At 39.3% G+C, this 17,537-nt stretch overlaps 1 protein-coding gene across 2 annotated transcripts in view; it reads left to right on the top strand.

The window, feature by feature from the left end:
- The window catches only part of Nr3c2 (nuclear receptor subfamily 3 group C member 2), a 324,444-nt gene that overhangs the window by 223,427 nt on the left and 83,480 nt on the right, over positions 1 to 17,537 (top strand). For both annotated transcript variants that reach the window (XM_026392708.2, XM_026392707.2), the window contains exon 4: positions 8,923 to 9,039. In XM_026392708.2, coding sequence (XP_026248493.2) covers positions 8,923 to 9,039 — 117 coding nt within the window. The remainder of the gene's footprint in view (positions 1 to 8,922; positions 9,040 to 17,537) is intronic.

Here is a 17,537-nt window from a genome sequence, read left to right as displayed (position 1 = left end):
AGCTATTCCTGCCTTTCACAGAACCGCCGCCTGCTTCCTTGCAGATCCTCAGAGCTCTTTTTATTAATGTGATACCTGTAAAGAGGGATTCCAGAGGTTAGAATGTTGGAGATGGGGCGATTTGAACATGCAGATCTTTAGTAAGCTAGTTACTTAGGAGCCCGTAGGCCTCCGGTGAACGTGCATTACTGGAAGTTCGTGCGGCTTATGACCTACTGTATATACATGTAAATTATGCATGTTGTAGTGTATCTTAGTTGATGGGTGCAGGACTCATGCATTCATTCATTCTCTGAGCATTCATTCAGGATCAACTGTGTACTGGGCAGTATGCTCTTTGTGCCATCTCTACTTTGTAGAGTAATCCTCAGTAGTGCTTATCTTCTCTGAATACCACAGTGCCTTGGATAGGTTCTCGGCAGATTGTGTAGGAAAGTTTATTTTAAGGGGATATTTTGAAAAGGTCAAATCACATCCCATTAATTCCAGGCTATTTTTTTCTCTAAATATTGTAGAAAGGTATATATATATTTTTTCCTTTGGAGTATCTAATACAGTGCCTGCTACCAGTGAGCTAGAACTTTCTTTGTATTAGTATGAGGAGAAATAATTACAATCTGTTTGAAAATTGTGGGCCATTTGCATTTCCCCTGTAAGCTTTTAATTCATTTTCCAATTTTTATAGAGATTCTTGAGTGTGTATGTGTATTAGTGTATCAGTATGTATATAACCGATTGTAGGTTTTTAAGTGTGGGGGGTGGTCCCTGGATTACAGTTATCGTTAAATATTCCACTGTTGGTGGTGGTTGTTTTTTCCAAAAGCATTTTAGATACTGGTAGCTTCTTCACATTTCAAAAATGTCAGCTATTTATGCAAATAGCCCTCAACTTCATCTATTAAAATTAATATGTCAGAATACATAATGTAAGAGGTTTCTGCTTTTGAGCGGAACTCTTAATAGGGAGACTGAATTTCATGCTCCTCATTCCACATCGCTCTGGTAGGATTCAGTGAGGTTCCCAAGTATTTCCTGGTCTTTGCTGCTCCTTCCTGAGGTTAGATTCCCATTCCTGGCCCCCTTGTGGTTGGGAGGGATCATTGCACTGGATCTCTGTGATGATTGAAATGTGTTCAGCTGGAGCATTAGATTTCCTAAGTCATATTCAACAGACACTCTACCAGGACGCTGACGGTGTTCACTATGGTGGCTGCTCCATCATCTTGGGGCCTGGAATGAGAGGCTATGGAGCAGAATTCCCAGCTTGTCTGCAGTTGCCTGATTTGTTCATCTTTACAAAGAGAACCAACTATTCTGATTTCCATCCATTGCTTATCTTTTACTTTATCATTTATTTCTACTCTTTATTATTTCATGAATTGCTTACTTTGGGTTTATTTTCTTTCTCTCCTTCACTCACCCTACTCCTCAATGTAGAATCTTAGATCATTAATTTTGAATTTTCTAATATAAACATGTAAGGTTAAAAATTATTCTCTAAGTACTATTTGAACTGTATCTCACAGATTTAATGTGTTGAATTGTCAACATCATTTCATTTGAAATAGTCATTTCCCTTGTGATTTTTTTATTTGACCCATGGATTATTTAGAGATGTATTGCTTAATTTTCCAATATGAGAAGCTCATTTAGGTACCTTTTGTTACAGATTTCTAACTGAATTCCCTTATGATCAAAAAAACATTATGTTTGTTTCAGTCCCTTTAAAACTTGAGATTGCTTCACAGTTCAACGTATGTCCTGTCTCAAAGATCCATATGCACTTGGGAAAAAAAATGTATATTATGCAGTTATGTGACCTAAATGCTGAAAAGGTCCAATTGTTTGATAATATTTTTCAAATCTACTGTTTCTTTTCTGATTTTTTTTAATATTGCTATTATTCTTTTATTGCTGAGAGAGAGGTTTTAAATTTTCCAGTTTGATTTTGGGTTTATCTTTCTGCTGTCATTTTTGTCAATTTTTCGCCTGGTGTCTTTGGATGTCTACGTGTTTGGGATTTTTATATCTCAGTCTGATCAGTATAAAATGATATTCTTTTCTTTGGCATTATTTTTAAAGTCTTCCGTCTCTGATTTTAAATATAATCACATCAGCTCTCATGTTTGCATTGTGTGTAGATTTTCATCCTTTAACTTGTAACCCATCTGTGCTTTTTTACTTATAATGTATCTTAACATATCCTTGGGTCTTGCTTTTTAAATCTATTCTAGCATCTTTGATTTTTAAGGATTTAGACCATTTATATTTAATGGAATTATTGCTATCCTTGGGCTTTTATCTTTTACTTGGCTATTTGTTTTCATTTTGTTCTTTTATTTGTTCTTCTAGTTTTTCTTTTATGTCTTTTTGAGGTTGGATATTTTTCAGTATTTCATTTTATACATCTGTTTTCTCTTGAGCTACATTTTCTCTTACCATCTTTCTAGGGGTTGCTTCATGGCAGTGTTTTCCAAACATTAATATGCATTAGATTTATGGTTATATATAACAGAATGTTCTGAGTTAATAGGTTTGGAGAGGGGACTGTGAATTTACATTTCTCATAAGTTCTTAGGAGATTCTGATACAACTGGTTCCAGAAGCATAGTTTGAGAAATTGCTCTGGAGATCACAGAATTATACTCTTCACTTTTCATATTCTACCCTCAGTTAGTTCAGACCATTTCAGATTTAATGTAACAAACTTGCATCAGTAGAATTTCAATTACATATATAAAATATGCCCCATAATGAGAATTTGTTGTTTTTGTATGGAATAGTTATTTGAGTTTTTAAGGAATTTAGAAAAGAAGATTTCTAAAAAATCTTCCCCTATAGTTACCATTTTAAATTCTCACTTTTCTTTTCAGTATCATTTTACTTAAGCATGAAGAACTTCTGTCATTTCTTGTAACGTAGTCTTCTAATAACAAATTATCTTAACTCTAATTTATCAAAAAATTGATAAATAAGAAAGATAAAACAAATAAAATAAGAAGGTAAAATAAAAACTTTACTTTCATTTTGAGAAATATTTTGAGTAGTTGTAGAATTCTGGGTTGTCAGTATATAAAGATATTTGCATTTATTCCTTCTGGCCTCATTGTTTTGATAAAAAATTGCTTATTACTATTACCTTTGTTTCTCTTTGTACAAGGTTATTCTCCTTCTACCTCAGGCTGTTTTTAAGACTTTCTCTTTATACTTATATTTAAGAAATTTAGCTATTTTTTTTACCTCTCTCATTTATTTATATTTGTCTTTTGACAATTTTAAAAATTGAAGTAGTAATCCTGACCTATTCTCTCTCTCTTCTCCTCCTGGAATTCTAATGGCACATATATTAAATTGCTAATGTTGTCACAGAGACCACTGATACCTCAGTCATTTATTTTTTATATTTTTCCTCTTTGTGTTTCAGTTTGGCTGATTTCCATTCACATTTATTTAACTTCATTGATCCATTCATGTTCAGTGTTCGGTGTGTTAATTCTAACCAATGCATATTTTATTTTGGTACTATGCTTTTCCATTTGTCCATGTATGTTTATATTATTTTCTACAGTTCATAAATCACTACCTCACTCGTTTCTTTACCCCCTTTAGTCATCGTTTTTTATATATTCTAACACTAATTTTTAAATCCTTATCTGATAATTTCAATCTAGGTTACATGTGAATCTGTTTCTGTTACTGTTTTTTTGATTAATTTTACTCTTGACCTGGGTTCATATTTTTCTGTTTGTGTGTGTGTGTGTGTGTGTGTGTGTATTTTTTTTAATTTTCATTTATTTATTTATTTTTGGTACCAGCAGTTGAACCCAGAGACACTTAACTACAGAGACACATTCAAGCCTCCCCACTTTTTTTCATTTTTAGACAAGAGTCTCACTAAGTTAGGTAGGCCTTGGGAAGTCTGGCTTTGAACTTGAACTTGTGATCCTCCTGCCTCAGCTTCCTGAGCCACTAGGATCACAGGCTTGTGCCTCTGCACCCCACTGTTTTTGTATATTTCTGAGAATTATTGAAGTTTGGACATTCTAGAGACTCTGAATTATGTTATATTTCTCTGAGGGATATTGAGTTTTGATCTAGTAGTCAGTTAAATCCTGAACTCAATTAAATCCCAAGCTTTATGTTTGGCTTTTTTTTTTTTTTTTTTTTTTTAAATAAGTCTGTTTTGCCTTACTCATGGGATACAGCATTTCCTCCAAGGGCATGAACCTTCTAGAATTTCAGTGGAAAACCTGAAGTATTTATTGAATCTTCTTAATCTACTGGTATTTAAACTGCCCATCCTTGGGGCACAACCCCTGAAGTATCTGCTTATCTTTCTTAACCTTAAATTGTTATTTTCCCCCTGAACCCTTTGGAGTCTTGTGATCATTTCTGAAGTCTTCCAGCAGTTTCAGGGCAGTTAATGTGTACATTTTATTTCCCCCATTTCTCTCTGTTGTGGCAGTCCCAAAGTCTGTTCTCTGCCTTCTTAGGCCAATTAGAGACACTGACCCCAGGAAGAACCAGACACTCAGGGAGCCGCTGTTCCAAGGAGGCACCCTGTCCAGAGTGATCATCTTTTCAGGATTCGGTTTTCCTCCAGCTTCTGTCTGCTCTTGGTCCCTCCGGGAAGCCCTCCATCCTTTCACCCGCCTCCTTTGCTAGACGGTTTATGACGATCTGTGGGAGATTCCGCTCACACTGGACGTCACTTCAATGTGAAATCAATCTTTCTGCCTGACCACGGAGATTTCTGTTTAAGCTGGGATTATTCCCGAGTCTGCGTACGCTGACAAACCTCCCCTAGCTTGCATGGAGCCCATCTCTGAGAACTGTGGTATGGACGTTTCGTAATATCGCTGCCTTCCATCCTGCCTGCCTGCTACATAACCTGAAGCTGAACATTTCTAAAACACGGCCCTGGAATCCCCAGTGACACCCCAATGCCTGCTGACGGAAATCTCAGTTCCTTCACTTGTCACTCAAGGCCACCACTGTCTAGTGCCCTGCATTCTGGTTGTCTGTCCCAGTTAGGATTTTAGTAGAAAACCATTGATGCCACAGAGCCTTAGATGGAACTTACTCTGGATTAGCCGTCGTAACACCAGGAGAGTGCAGTGTTTAAAGAGGACTTGATAGAAATTCGTCTAGATGCCATCTCACTTTTGTTACCGGTCGTTATTTTAATGTGCATTAAGGAGCAGGACACAACACTATACCTTTGTGTCAATACTACTTAGATAATGAATATTTATGCAACTAAAAATATAAATGACAGAATTGTCTGAAGTTTATTTTGACATATCTGCGATGGTTTCTTACCATCCTCCTACGCTGTATGAAGATGAAATATTTGGAAGGAGGTTGACCTGCAGTTGTTACAGTGACGTGGAGTTTTAAGAGGTATTCATAAAAACAATGCTTACAGAACAAGCCCAGTTTCTAGAAGTCTCTGTTTTTGAATACCTGGAGAAGAACCTTCTAGAGTGTGCCTTCTTCCAGTGTGTCTACTCCTCACACATTCTTGCACACCTACACTGTGAAGGACTTCTATTTATTGCCAGTTCACGGCATTAGGAAGGCTATTTCCTTGCATCAGACCAACCCACTCTGCGGTGGTTTTGTGGCCTTCGACACACAAGAGGCTCCCCATAGATACTTGGTGAATTAAAATAAATTAAAATTACATTTGGCTGTTTCTTTGGCCTTTAAAGTTTATTCAGTTCATTGTGAGTTATGGATGAAGTCTGGGGCTTGGCATTCAGTCTTATCCTATGCAAAAAGGATGTGAAATGCTGGGTGCCGGTGGAAATTCCATGTGCTGGGCCCAGAGAACGTTCCTTTGGTTATTTTTCCCAAAGAGCACCCTCAGCCTCCTATCAGACTGCCAGTCAATTATGTTGCAATCTATTCTTTAGAAAACCCACTGGCATTAAGGTAGAGCAATATTATCAGACTTTGAATTCTGCTTCAGCTCTACCGTTTGGGGAAGTCACTATCAATTCCAGTGTGGGTTTCTCCTTGTGAAGGATAGCCGGAATCACAGAGGCCCCATCTGTGTTATAGATTCCTTGTAGCCTAATAAGTAAGATAACACTCTAGTAAGACCAGATTTTTATTTTAAAAGTACAAGCCTCTGCTCTAAGATATCATGCATCATGAAATGTCATGTTAATCGGTTACTGTCTTCATATGGATATGGATTGCCTTTGTGAAATTCTCTACACCTACTTAGATTCATTAAGAATCGTCCATTTAAAAAAAAATACATTAGGTTATTTTAAGGGTGGGGTTTAGTTTCTTCACTTGGATAGATTTTCCATCCTATTACTGTTGTTTTATGGTCATTATTATTATGAAGATTCACACTAACGTTATGTGCTCTAGATGAAATTCATCTTAATTACATTGGGCAATACACATTATTTTTAGTGGATATTTACTAGAACTAGAAATTCTCAACCCACGGTACCGGGATGAAAAGAAGGCTCTACCTTGTTGGCTGTTACAGGAACCAGCGAGATTCTGTCTCTGGTTTGCCCATTTTCGGTGACCTGTGACCTGGTCCTCTGGCTTCTTGGCTGCGTCCTCTGCACTTCACTCACTGTCCAGTCTCGCCCCTTCTCAAGACTTGAGAATAGCCGTAGGCTGATTGCCTCTCCAGCCCAGACCTCTTCCTGACTCCAGATCTGTGTTCCTCGCAGCTGAGGCCTCCAGGTGCATGCCCAGCAGGCCTCCCAGACTGGTCCCGTCCCACCAGGGGTCTTTCCCCATGAACCACAACCCCCCACCGTTTTCCCCATTTTCATATATGGAAGTTTCATTTTTCTAGTTGTTCAGCCCCAAGATCTCACGACAGTTTTCCTCTGGTCCGTCAGCAAGTCCCCAGGGCTCTGTCTTCAGAATGCATCTAGGACCTGACCACATCTCACCACAGTTACACTGACCCCCCCCCCATTTTCTTCTCTCCCCTGGATCATTATGATCACCCCTATCTCTGGTTTCCCTGCTCTGTCCTTAATCCAGGGCAGTGGGTCTTCACGGAGGCAGCCACAGTGATCTTATTCAGTGTAAACCAGGCGACTTCTCTGCTCTAAGCCTCTCATCTAGTGGCTTCCCCTTTCACCGGGAGTAACAGCCAGAGTCTCCCCGGCCCCATGATTTGGCTCATGTTGGCTCTGTGACCTCTCATCCCTGTCCTCTCCCCCCATTCTTCTCCGCTCCTTTCCTCTGGTGTCCTGGCTCTTCCTAAAACACACCGAGTACCCCTCCCCCTTGCCCTGCCCTATTTGCTTTCTCCTCTCCTGGTATATTTCTCACCCCAGTTGTCCACACAGATAGATTTCGGGAATCTTTAGACCTTCCTTTCACATAGCCATGCTGTGGAATCAACCCAAGTGCCCTTCCACAAGTGAATGGATAAAGAAAATGTGGTATGCCTGTGTGTGTGTGTGTGTGTGTGTGCTCAGGCAAAATGGAGTATTACTTAGCCATAAAGAACTATGAAATCGTGGCAGTGGCTGATAAGTGGAGGGAACTGGAGACTATAATGATAAGTGAAATAAAACAGAGCCAGAAAGTCAAAGGTCAGATATTTTCTCTGATATGCAAAAGCTAGTCCAAAAAAAAAAGGAAGGAAAAAAGAGAAGAGGTGGGGGTGGGACGGGAGGAATTCCACCAAAATGGAAGAAAGATCAGTGAAGCAGAGAAAGGGGATTGAGGGGGGAGGGAGCAGGGACAGGATGAGTGAAGAACAGTGGAGTGAATCTGACCTAACTCTCCTTTTCCTATGTGCATACACGAGTACACCACAGTGAATCACACCATTGTGTATATCCACAAGGCAATAATTTAAAAAAAGCTATAAGTGAACAGCAGAAAGATCAGTAAAAGGAAAGGAACAGGGGGAGGGAGGGAGGGAGAGGGGAAGTGTTAGGGACTGAATTAGAGAAAATTATATTCCATGCCTTTATAATTATATGGAAATGAATCCTAATGTTATGTATAATTACAACTTTTTTTTTTTTTTTTGGTACCAGGGATTGAACCCAGGGGCACTTAACCACTGAGCCATATGCCCAGCCCTTTTTTCATGTTTTATAAGAAACAGGATCTCATTGAGTTGCTTAGGGCCTCGATAAGTTGCTGAGGCTGACTTTGAACTTGAGATACTCCTGCCTCCGCCTCTCGAGCTGCTGGGATTACAGGAGTGCACCGCCACACCTGGCTACTGTCTACCCTTTTGTCGACATTTTCTCTTATTAATTTGTCTATGATCTGTCTCCCCCAAGTTGATGGAAGTTAACCACAGCAGAGGCCTTTGTCTGTCTTGTACATTGTTGAATCTCCAGGGCTTCCAGGAAAGTAAATATTTTGAAAAAAAATTAATGAATCATAGAGCTAGCTACAGTTTCATATTTGGCCAATAGATGCCACTCTTCAAGCCTATGCCGCACCTATATCTGATTCATATTCAGTTTTCAGCTGGTTTGCAGAATGAAAGAGTTAAATATTTCCATGGTGTAATTTAAACGTCTTCCCAGTGAGATTGCGTGTGTCCGTGGTGGGCAAGCATCTTAGCTGAAAGAGCTGCCGTAGGGCCAAGGCTTTCGGATCAGTGTGGGTGTGATATCTGAGGGAAATTGAGCATTGCCTGACTCCATCAGTAAAATTCAGCCAGTGGGGGAAGGTTTCTCTTGCACAAAGCCTGCCTGGAAGTACATGTAGTATTATCACGCGTGTGCCAAAATCTCAGTGGCATTAAGCTGATCATGGTATCCATAAATCGTATTTGCCTTCTACTCTTTTGATGAAGAGATTTCAAGGTAGGAAAAGTGAAATTCCACATTCTGATGCCACTCATCAGTATTTTATACTAGTCATTGTTTTTATTCTAACCATTGTTTTCTATTATTAAATCAGGGCAACACAACTATCTATGTGCTGGAAGGAATGACTGCATCATTGATAAGATTCGACGAAAGAACTGTCCTGCCTGCAGGCTTCAGAAATGTCTTCAAGCTGGGATGAACCTAGGAGGTAAGTCTTGTGGTTTTAGTTTTATAAAAGTTGTTAACGTGTAATATAACACCACTAGGATCTGTCTACTCCCAAAGTTGAAGATGGAGCTAACATGGAGCGAAGGTTTTCTAAAAATCTAATTAAAGTTCCATTTTCATGCCAAAACATTTTAGGATGGAATGAAAAGGAGACACACGGTGAAGCATAATCCTACCAAATTTTTCGAGCCTGAAATTGTTTCAAGAAGTAGGTGTTTAGCAAACACAAAAACATAAAAAGGAATAACTTCTTTAGTAAAACACCACAACCAGTGGTTTTTATTGCCATGTCTATTTAGAAATAAGACCTACACATGATAACATTAAATGGATAGTAACACCTTTCTAACTCCAAGGGTAACCTATAAGAAGGAAACACTTTAAAATGTTACAGAACCTCACCAAATCAGGGGGAGAGGGTAAAAGACTAAAAGCAAAAGCAAAAGAGTACAATGTTCATAGACAGGAAGAATCAACATTGTAAAGATATGTTTGCCCTAAACTAATTTAATAATCAATTTTTTAAGCAAAACACCAATTGCGGATTTTAAATTCCTAAAGAACAACCAGGAAAATCCTGGAAAAGATAAACAATGCAGGGAACTAGCCTTACCAGACAGGGAAATATATTAGACAGTTATAGTAATTAAAATGGTCTTTGATATAAGTTTTAAGATTAACAGAAAGAAATAGATCCAGGTAATATGGGAATTTTGTATGTGAGAAAGCCAGCATTTCAAATCAGTGAGGCAAGAATAGATTAATCAAAGTATTATGACAACTATATAATCATCCAAAATGAGAATGTTTAATCCAAACTCTTATTGTACACAAAAATAAATTCTTGCACTTTAAGATAAACTTTGAAAAAGCAACCATAGAAGTATTAAAAAAATGTATTTTTTAATGCTAAATATAAAAAACCTTTGCAAGGATAAAATAAAACCAGAAGATATAAGAGCAAAAACCTGAAAAACAGTACTATTTACAAATCTAATATTGCTGCAGTGATAAACAATAAGAAACTGGAGAAAAATACTTACAACTTATAGGCAAAGATTTAATGTCTCCTGGGGCTGGGGTTGTGGCTCAGTAGTAGAGTGCTTAAAGCACTGGGTTTGATCTCAGCATCACATAAAAATAAATAAAATAAAGATATTTATCCATCTACAACTAAAAATTATTTTTTAAAAGAGTTAATATAGAATTCCTATGGTTCCATAAAAACCCAACTCATTAGAAAAATGGGTAAATGTTATGAAGGGAACATTCACAGATGAAAGATGTTCATCTGGTCCTTGAAACACATGAAAAGATCCTAAATCTAATCATACTAAGAGAAATTTAAAATGTCATGAGATTTTTTTTTTGTTTTTACCAACTGGCAAAGGTAAAACACTTTTATGACATTATTTTATTAGAATATAGAAATAAAGTCAAGCCCAGTGGTGATCTCATGCATTTTTAGGTAGGAGTATAAAATGGTATAATCCCAATGGAGAGCAATTTAGCTATTTCAATAAAATATTAAAAGGCACATACCCTTTGACTCAACAGTTCCACTTTGGGGAATTCATCCAAGTATATTCTTGCAATGTAAGAAACATTATGTGTGTACACTATTACATTGTAGCATTGTTGATGATAAGAAATACATTAAAAATTCATCTATGCAGGACTGATTAAGTAAATTTCATGATACTCCTAACATTAATAAAAATAAAGGGAAATCTAAATATACTTACATGGACTAAGCCAAACTATTGTTTAGCAATTAAAAATCAGGTTGCAAAATAGTCATTTCATATGCTACAAGCCCCACGTCTATTTTAGAAAAAAAACATTGTATAGAACATTTCTAGAATCCTATGCAAGAAACGAGTAATGGTACTTGTCTGGTAACTAATAATTTCCACTTGTCTCCATGGAAAGGACTTGGGTAGCTGGAAGGCAAAGATGGGAAGGAGAACTGATTATCACTGTATAGCCTTCTGTGTCTCCAAATGTTGTGTTGGATTCCTGTGTTGCATACACATATTAACTTGGAAAGAAATAAAGTAACTCAAAAAAATGAATAAAGTGAGACTTTATTCTTCTTTTCTTTGAGAAGTGAATCAGCTGGGTGGATGGCTATGGGTAGAGACTGAATGTGACTGCCCATGGAACAGGGCAACTCTGTGAGGTCAAGAGGAAGTGACCTTGGCCAGGGAAGACAGCTGGTGTGAGAGCATGTCTCCAGTGTCTTTCCATCTCAGAGAAAGACCCACACTGGTTAAGAGGGCATGTTCTGGAACCAGACTGTGTAGACGTGGACCCTCGTTCTGCCATTCACTTACCTGTAACCTCAGGCAGGTTACGCCTTGCCAGTGCCTTGGTTCCCTGATCATCAACCTACAGGGATCAGCATACCTACCTCTTGGTCTGTGGAAAGGAGTAAATGAATAAATGTGCCATGAAAAGAAAGTGATCATTCAGTGCATATTACCTGGCGATGGTTTTATAGTCATCTTCCCGTTACTGTTGCAAATACCTGAGATAATCAACTTATAAAGAGGAAAGGTTTATCTACTAAATGTCAGGCTCACAGTTTTAAACATTGTCAGTTCACCATTAGTTGACTGTTGGTTTTGGGCCTGTGGCAAGGCAGTACTTTATGGTGGTTTCATATGGAGAAACTCTTCATCTCAAGGTCAAGACACCAGAGAGGCATAGGAAGGGGTTGGGCTCCCAATGTCCCCTCAAGAGCACAGCCTCTGTGACTGAAACCTTCCATTAGGCCCTTCTCTTAAAGGTTCCACCAATTCCCAGCAGTGCCAAGGGCTGGGACCAAGCCTTTAGTACATGGACCTTTGGGGACACTTACCCAAACTATAGCAGGTGTGGTGGCAGTGAAGGTGCTGGTGCTATATTTTGAATGCTGTGTGTTTAGGCTGAGGCAAGTGTTCTTTGCAGCTTCCATCTGCTCTCACACACTGTCTCATTTTACCCAGCGGCCCCCGTTTTGGTGAAGGTAAGCCTCTGGTGCACGGAGAAGTTAAGTGACTGGCCAGAGACGGCACAGGCAGGAAGATCATGAAACTTGTTCCTGAATCTGGCAGGCTCTTGGTCTGGTGTTTCAGGTGTACCACAGAGCTCTCTAGTTCTGCTATCAGAATCATCACAGGTGTGATGCAAAAGATCACCTTCCATAGCATGGGTGTGAGGATCAAGAAAGATTAGCAACACCTGAAAATCTGGATGGTACAAGGGTACTGCCGTTGGTTGTAAAGTGGACCCAATCTATTTCATGAAATCCATCCCCTGATTTTTTTTTTTTTTGTGGGGGGTCGGGCACGGGGGAAAGGTGTAGAGACTGAATCCAGGGGCACTCAACTACTGAGTCACATCCCCAGCCCAATTTTTTAATTAATTAATTAATTTTGTGACAGGGTCTTGCTAAGTTGCTCAGGGCTTTGCTAAAGTTGCTGAGACTGGCTTTGAACTTGAGATCTTCCTGCCTCAGGCTCCTGAGCTGTTGAGATTATAGGTGTGCACCACAGTGCTTGGCCTGATTTTTTTTTTTTAAGTACATACTAGGAAGACAGGTTTTAAAGAATCTGTATACTTTTTATTACCATCAATATTAATATATGCATAGTATTTTATACTTTGTAACATTTAGTTACCTACTGTAAATAGTAAGAACTCTATTTATAACTCTTCCCTCATGGGGTTGTTTAATTGAGTCATTAACCTTTAGAACAGGGTTTCTCAGCCTCTTCAACTCCCCTCTGCATGGTAGCCAATCTGTCCCATTAGTGTCCCTTGATGTCTGTCTACTTGATGCCAGTGGCAATCCATTCTCTGCTAGTAGTGACAACTAAAAACATCTTTAAAATTGCCAAATGTCCTGAGGAGGCATTGCAACCCATTGGTTAAGCTGTAATGAATGACAAGTGTTAGATATTATTTTTCTGCTGGGATATATTCCGTCAATGGAAAAATTTTGTGTCTTTTTTTCATTGCTGTCCCCAGTGACTGGAACAGTGCCTGACCCATTGGCATTCAATAGCTATTTGTTGCATCAGTGAACAAATGGCTGCTATTTTTTAGGGCTTGCTATGTTCTAAGCACTGAAAGGGTGAAGGGAACTTTCAATCCCCTGATCATTTGAGTCTATAAAACAAAATGACCACAGACAGAATAGTAGAAAAGAGCATAGAAGTTCATCAACAGGCAGATGCACAGGAGTCCCACAAAGGATGAAGCTCTGCGATGTTCACAGGGAAAGGGAAGAGGGAGGTGGAGGTAATTCCATAGGAAGTGGAATGATTCTAGGGGAGATGAAAGGGCTGAAGGACAGACAGTGGCGGAGGGTGAAGTTTATCTGGATTCTGGGTGGGTTGTGACTGTCAGTCTCCTCTATGATGTGAGTTGACTCTTCCTTGGTTGATGAAGTGCCACAGAGAAGTAGAAGGCATTTGCTCCCCTTTGGTGGATCTGGTCTTCCGGTAGATGGGGGAATTTCCAGAAAAGCCCCTTCCTGCACTTTGGGGGAGAAGGAGGAATGAGAAACAGGCAGGTAAGAGAGGGTCACAGATACCTGGCTTGTCCAGTCAAAGTACTCAGCATGTTAAACTGCTGCACTTTGGGGTATATTTTCTGAGCCCCAGCAGCACTTTGTTAAGCCTTTTATATGTGTCCTCTCATTTAAGCCTCATGCAATCACTGTTAATATGTCCATTTTATAAGTGAGATAATGGAGGTACAGAGAGGCTAAAGATCTGGCCCCTAGACCACACAGCCAGTGGGTAGCAGTTCCACTCGGATCTCTGTTCCTGGCACCACCATCTGGGGATGGAGCTGGGTGGCACGCAGGTGCTTTCCTTGTGTCTACAATTACCTGTGGGTGAGGTTTGGCACAGTCCGTGATAGAAAACTCATGTAATTTGTTGTTGGCTCCTATATACACAGGGTGGGTTTTGTGGTTTTCGGCAAAAGATTTTACTAGAGAGAGTTCACTTTGAATCTTGAGGTCATTGAAAGTAGTGAGTGAGTCAATATTGGGCAGAGTGGAAACTGATATTTGCAAAAGTTATATTTTCCTTAGGTTCAAGTTATAGCTTAAGCACTTGTGGTTCAGGGATTCAATAATTAACTTTAATTGTGCAGTTGTGGCAACGTGCTGTAATTTCTTTTTCTTTTATAATTTCTTTGAAAGGCTTGAAAGAGATTTTAAGTTTAAGTTTTCAATTTCAGGAAAAGAAACACAAGTAATTTTATTATATTTTTTTTTAAAAAAAGATAATGTGATGCTTAACCTTTAATGTAAAGTGATTTCCAAAGTTAAAAATGTGAATTAGATTTAAAACCTTTTTAGATGTGTTCTGATCTCACCCGGTTTCCCAGCAAAGCAGGGCTTGTCCAGTCTTTTTAACCAACATCTTCTTCACTCTTGGGAGATAAGACTGATGGCGACCTAGCATACCACTACCTGGAAGATCCTTCTCTAGTGAGGGGTCATGACCCTGGGAACAAAATCCAAAACACTTTAGAGTCATTTTTTTTTTCCCTGTCCCTTCTGTTGATTTGCAGGCAATTCTAACCATGTCCCCAAATTCTCCTCCGCCTCAGAAAATGGAAGGGAGGAAGAAACGAAGGCAGGCGGGCAAATGTGGAGAGTTGTATTTCTCAAAAATTAAGGCTGTGAAATGTGCCTCTCCCCCTTCCCTCCAGACCCACTCCCTCCCACCTGCCTGCAAGTACTTTTCTTTTTCTTTAAAATCCTGCTGGGCTTTAGGCTTCATGCAAAGGGAAGTACAGCAGAAGATGTGGGAATGTCAACAGAGAAATTGAAAGGAAAATAACAGCTCTTTTGGCCCCAAGCTGAGCCTGCCATTCTAGCTCTTAGCCCCTGTGAGTAGATTTGAGAGAGTCACGATGCTATCTACAGGAAAATTTGCTGCTTTCTATAGCCTGCCCCAAAGGAATGAATCACTTCACTTTTACAGGCCAGGATTCTGAAAAGAGTGATCTGTGCATGTCTTTTAGTTTCTCCTAAGATGGATGGAGCCCAGTACCACAGCTCACTGGCCCTTGGACCAAGAATGAGCCCTTCAAGGTGTTTGTAGCTTTGATTGCACTCTAGCCACAGAGCAGGAGGGTACCTTGGAGGCCTTTCTCTTCCATCCCTCCGATTTCACAGATGAGGAACTTGGAATCCATGATGATATCACTAGAGACCTGAAAAACGCAACAGAAGGATCCCAACTCTATCTTCATTCCTCTTTTCTTAACTACTCCTCAGGTTATTGTATCTTCCAGTAAATATGCTGAGAAGCCTACTTGCACATTCCTTTAATGAAGACTCTAAAATATTAAGATCTTGTTTCCTGTAGCTTTAAAACTGTAGACTTGAGAGAAAACCAACCTTGGAGAGCTAAACATAAAATTTTTTTAAATAAATAAATCTTAAAAATAGACTTCAAAGCCGCAGTGTATCTCTAAAACCAGCTCCTAATTCTGGTTCCAAATTACTTCCAACACATAATCTGCAGCTTTCCTTAGTCTCAGAAATCACTTTTGCTCAATTTGGCAGGACCTGTTCCAGGTGGCCATATCCAGTCTACCTTTCCCTGTGGTGGGAATGGTACATGTCATGTGAGGAGAGGGATCTCGGACACAAGAAGCATTAGAACCGCTGGCATCATGGTTGCCTTTGGAGGGGTGGAAAGGAAGCACCTAGATGAAAAAGGAGGGGAAACATGATGCTAAGGCCAGGAAAGTTCAGAGAAAGATACTACGTGTATGCATCACTGAAAGGGTGGAACCGAAGCCAGGGAAAATATTTAAATTAAAATCCATCTGCATAATGCAGTATTAATCGGCCAATAAAATTGGGGCTGTGAAATTTACAACCACATGGAACACTTTCCCAAAAAATAATCATGAGAAATTATTATGCAGAATTATCTGCGTTACTTATTCTGTGCTTACAACTATTTGTGAAAAAGATTTGCATAAGTCAAGAGACTGGGAGGAAATGGAATACCAAAAGGGTCTGTTAGTGTGGTAGGATTACGAATGTGCTTTTCTCCTCTCTTTCCTCGTCTATTAGTAATGTCAACATGTTTTCTAATAAAACTTAAATGGAGTTCACAGTTTTGAACCAAGAAGAAAGGAATCAAAAGACCAACTCGTGGTACTACTGAACACAAGAGGGAAAGAATTCGACATGCAGATTCCCAAGGGATTTCCTCCTGAACGGGAAGGAGGATGGGAAGAAGAGACTGGTGAATCGACTATTGTGAAATCCTTTAAAAACTAAAATGGAGAAGTGAGCTGGTAAACAAAAGACCCAGAGACAAAAGAACGACAGAATTATGACTGACCACTAAACCCAGAGAGAGAGAGAGAGAGAGAGAGCAGGAGGGAGAGGAGAGAGCTTTTCATTTGAGAAAAATTGGCTTTCCCTGGCAGCATCTTGCTGTAACTGGTTGACTTGGTCACCTACGAAAGTCACACAGTGTCAGTCTGATGAGAGAAATCACAGGATCCATGCCAGTGAGAGAGTAGCTTTAATATTTGAAATTCAATAAGGAAAACACAGTTTCTATCTTTAAGGGTCTCCTGAGGCAGTATATGCAGTAGTTGCAGAAGTTTAGAAAGCCCAAGGATGCTGAGTTTTGTAAAGAGATGCCATTCCTCAGATATTTTTTTTTTATTTCTTTTCATTCCTCTTGCTTTTAGACGATAAAAATTTCAATGGGACTTCTGAACAGTAAACTCAAGGAGGAAATAACACATTTTTTATAAATCATTGTGGAAAGTAAGTCTTGGTAATCCTTAGGTAGAAGTGAAGCCATAGAAGCTGTCGTCGTAATATAACTGATGAATTAACTGATATTTTTACCCTGCAGAAGTTGCTAGAGGAAAGTTTGGGATCGTCCTCAAAATGTAAAAGATTTTCTATCTCTCTTCAATTTTAAGACTTTTTTCTTTCAAATTTTAACTTCCATGATGATAATTTGCAAACGCTGTAGATAGTTTTATTTATTTTCTTCAGAGCTTTATTACTTTGTCGTCGTCGTCATCATCGTCATCATCATCGTCATCTTGAGTGGAGACATCTTAGAACAGCAGCAGTACAGGCATTGAATAGAGAGGTCATCCCTCTCCAGAAATACCTACATTTGTATGCACGCACTCCTTGGAGAGATGATCCAAGTAGGCTGCTTTTCTGTGAGTCTTTTAAAATATGAAACGCAGGGATGTGAGAAGTCTCTGCTTGGGCATATAGATGCCCTCTGTTAGGACTTCCATTATTCCTTTAACTCTTTCACTTGCAGTCTTTCTTGGTGGTTGCCATCCCAATCTGCTATAAGAACCCAGGGAATCTTGTCTAGGAACCCTTGTTGTCTGTCCCTGGTGGTCCCAAGAGAAGTACAACCACAGCTGTCCTCTTTCTGAGTGGCATCCTCAGATGCACAGTTCTCTGTG

This window comes from Urocitellus parryii, chromosome 10 (assembly GCF_045843805.1).
Source record: "Urocitellus parryii isolate mUroPar1 chromosome 10, mUroPar1.hap1, whole genome shotgun sequence".
NCBI classification, from domain to species: domain Eukaryota; kingdom Metazoa; phylum Chordata; class Mammalia; order Rodentia; family Sciuridae; genus Urocitellus; species Urocitellus parryii.
Note: the sequence above shows the minus strand (reverse complement) of the source record. Positions and strands in the feature narration are given on the sequence as shown.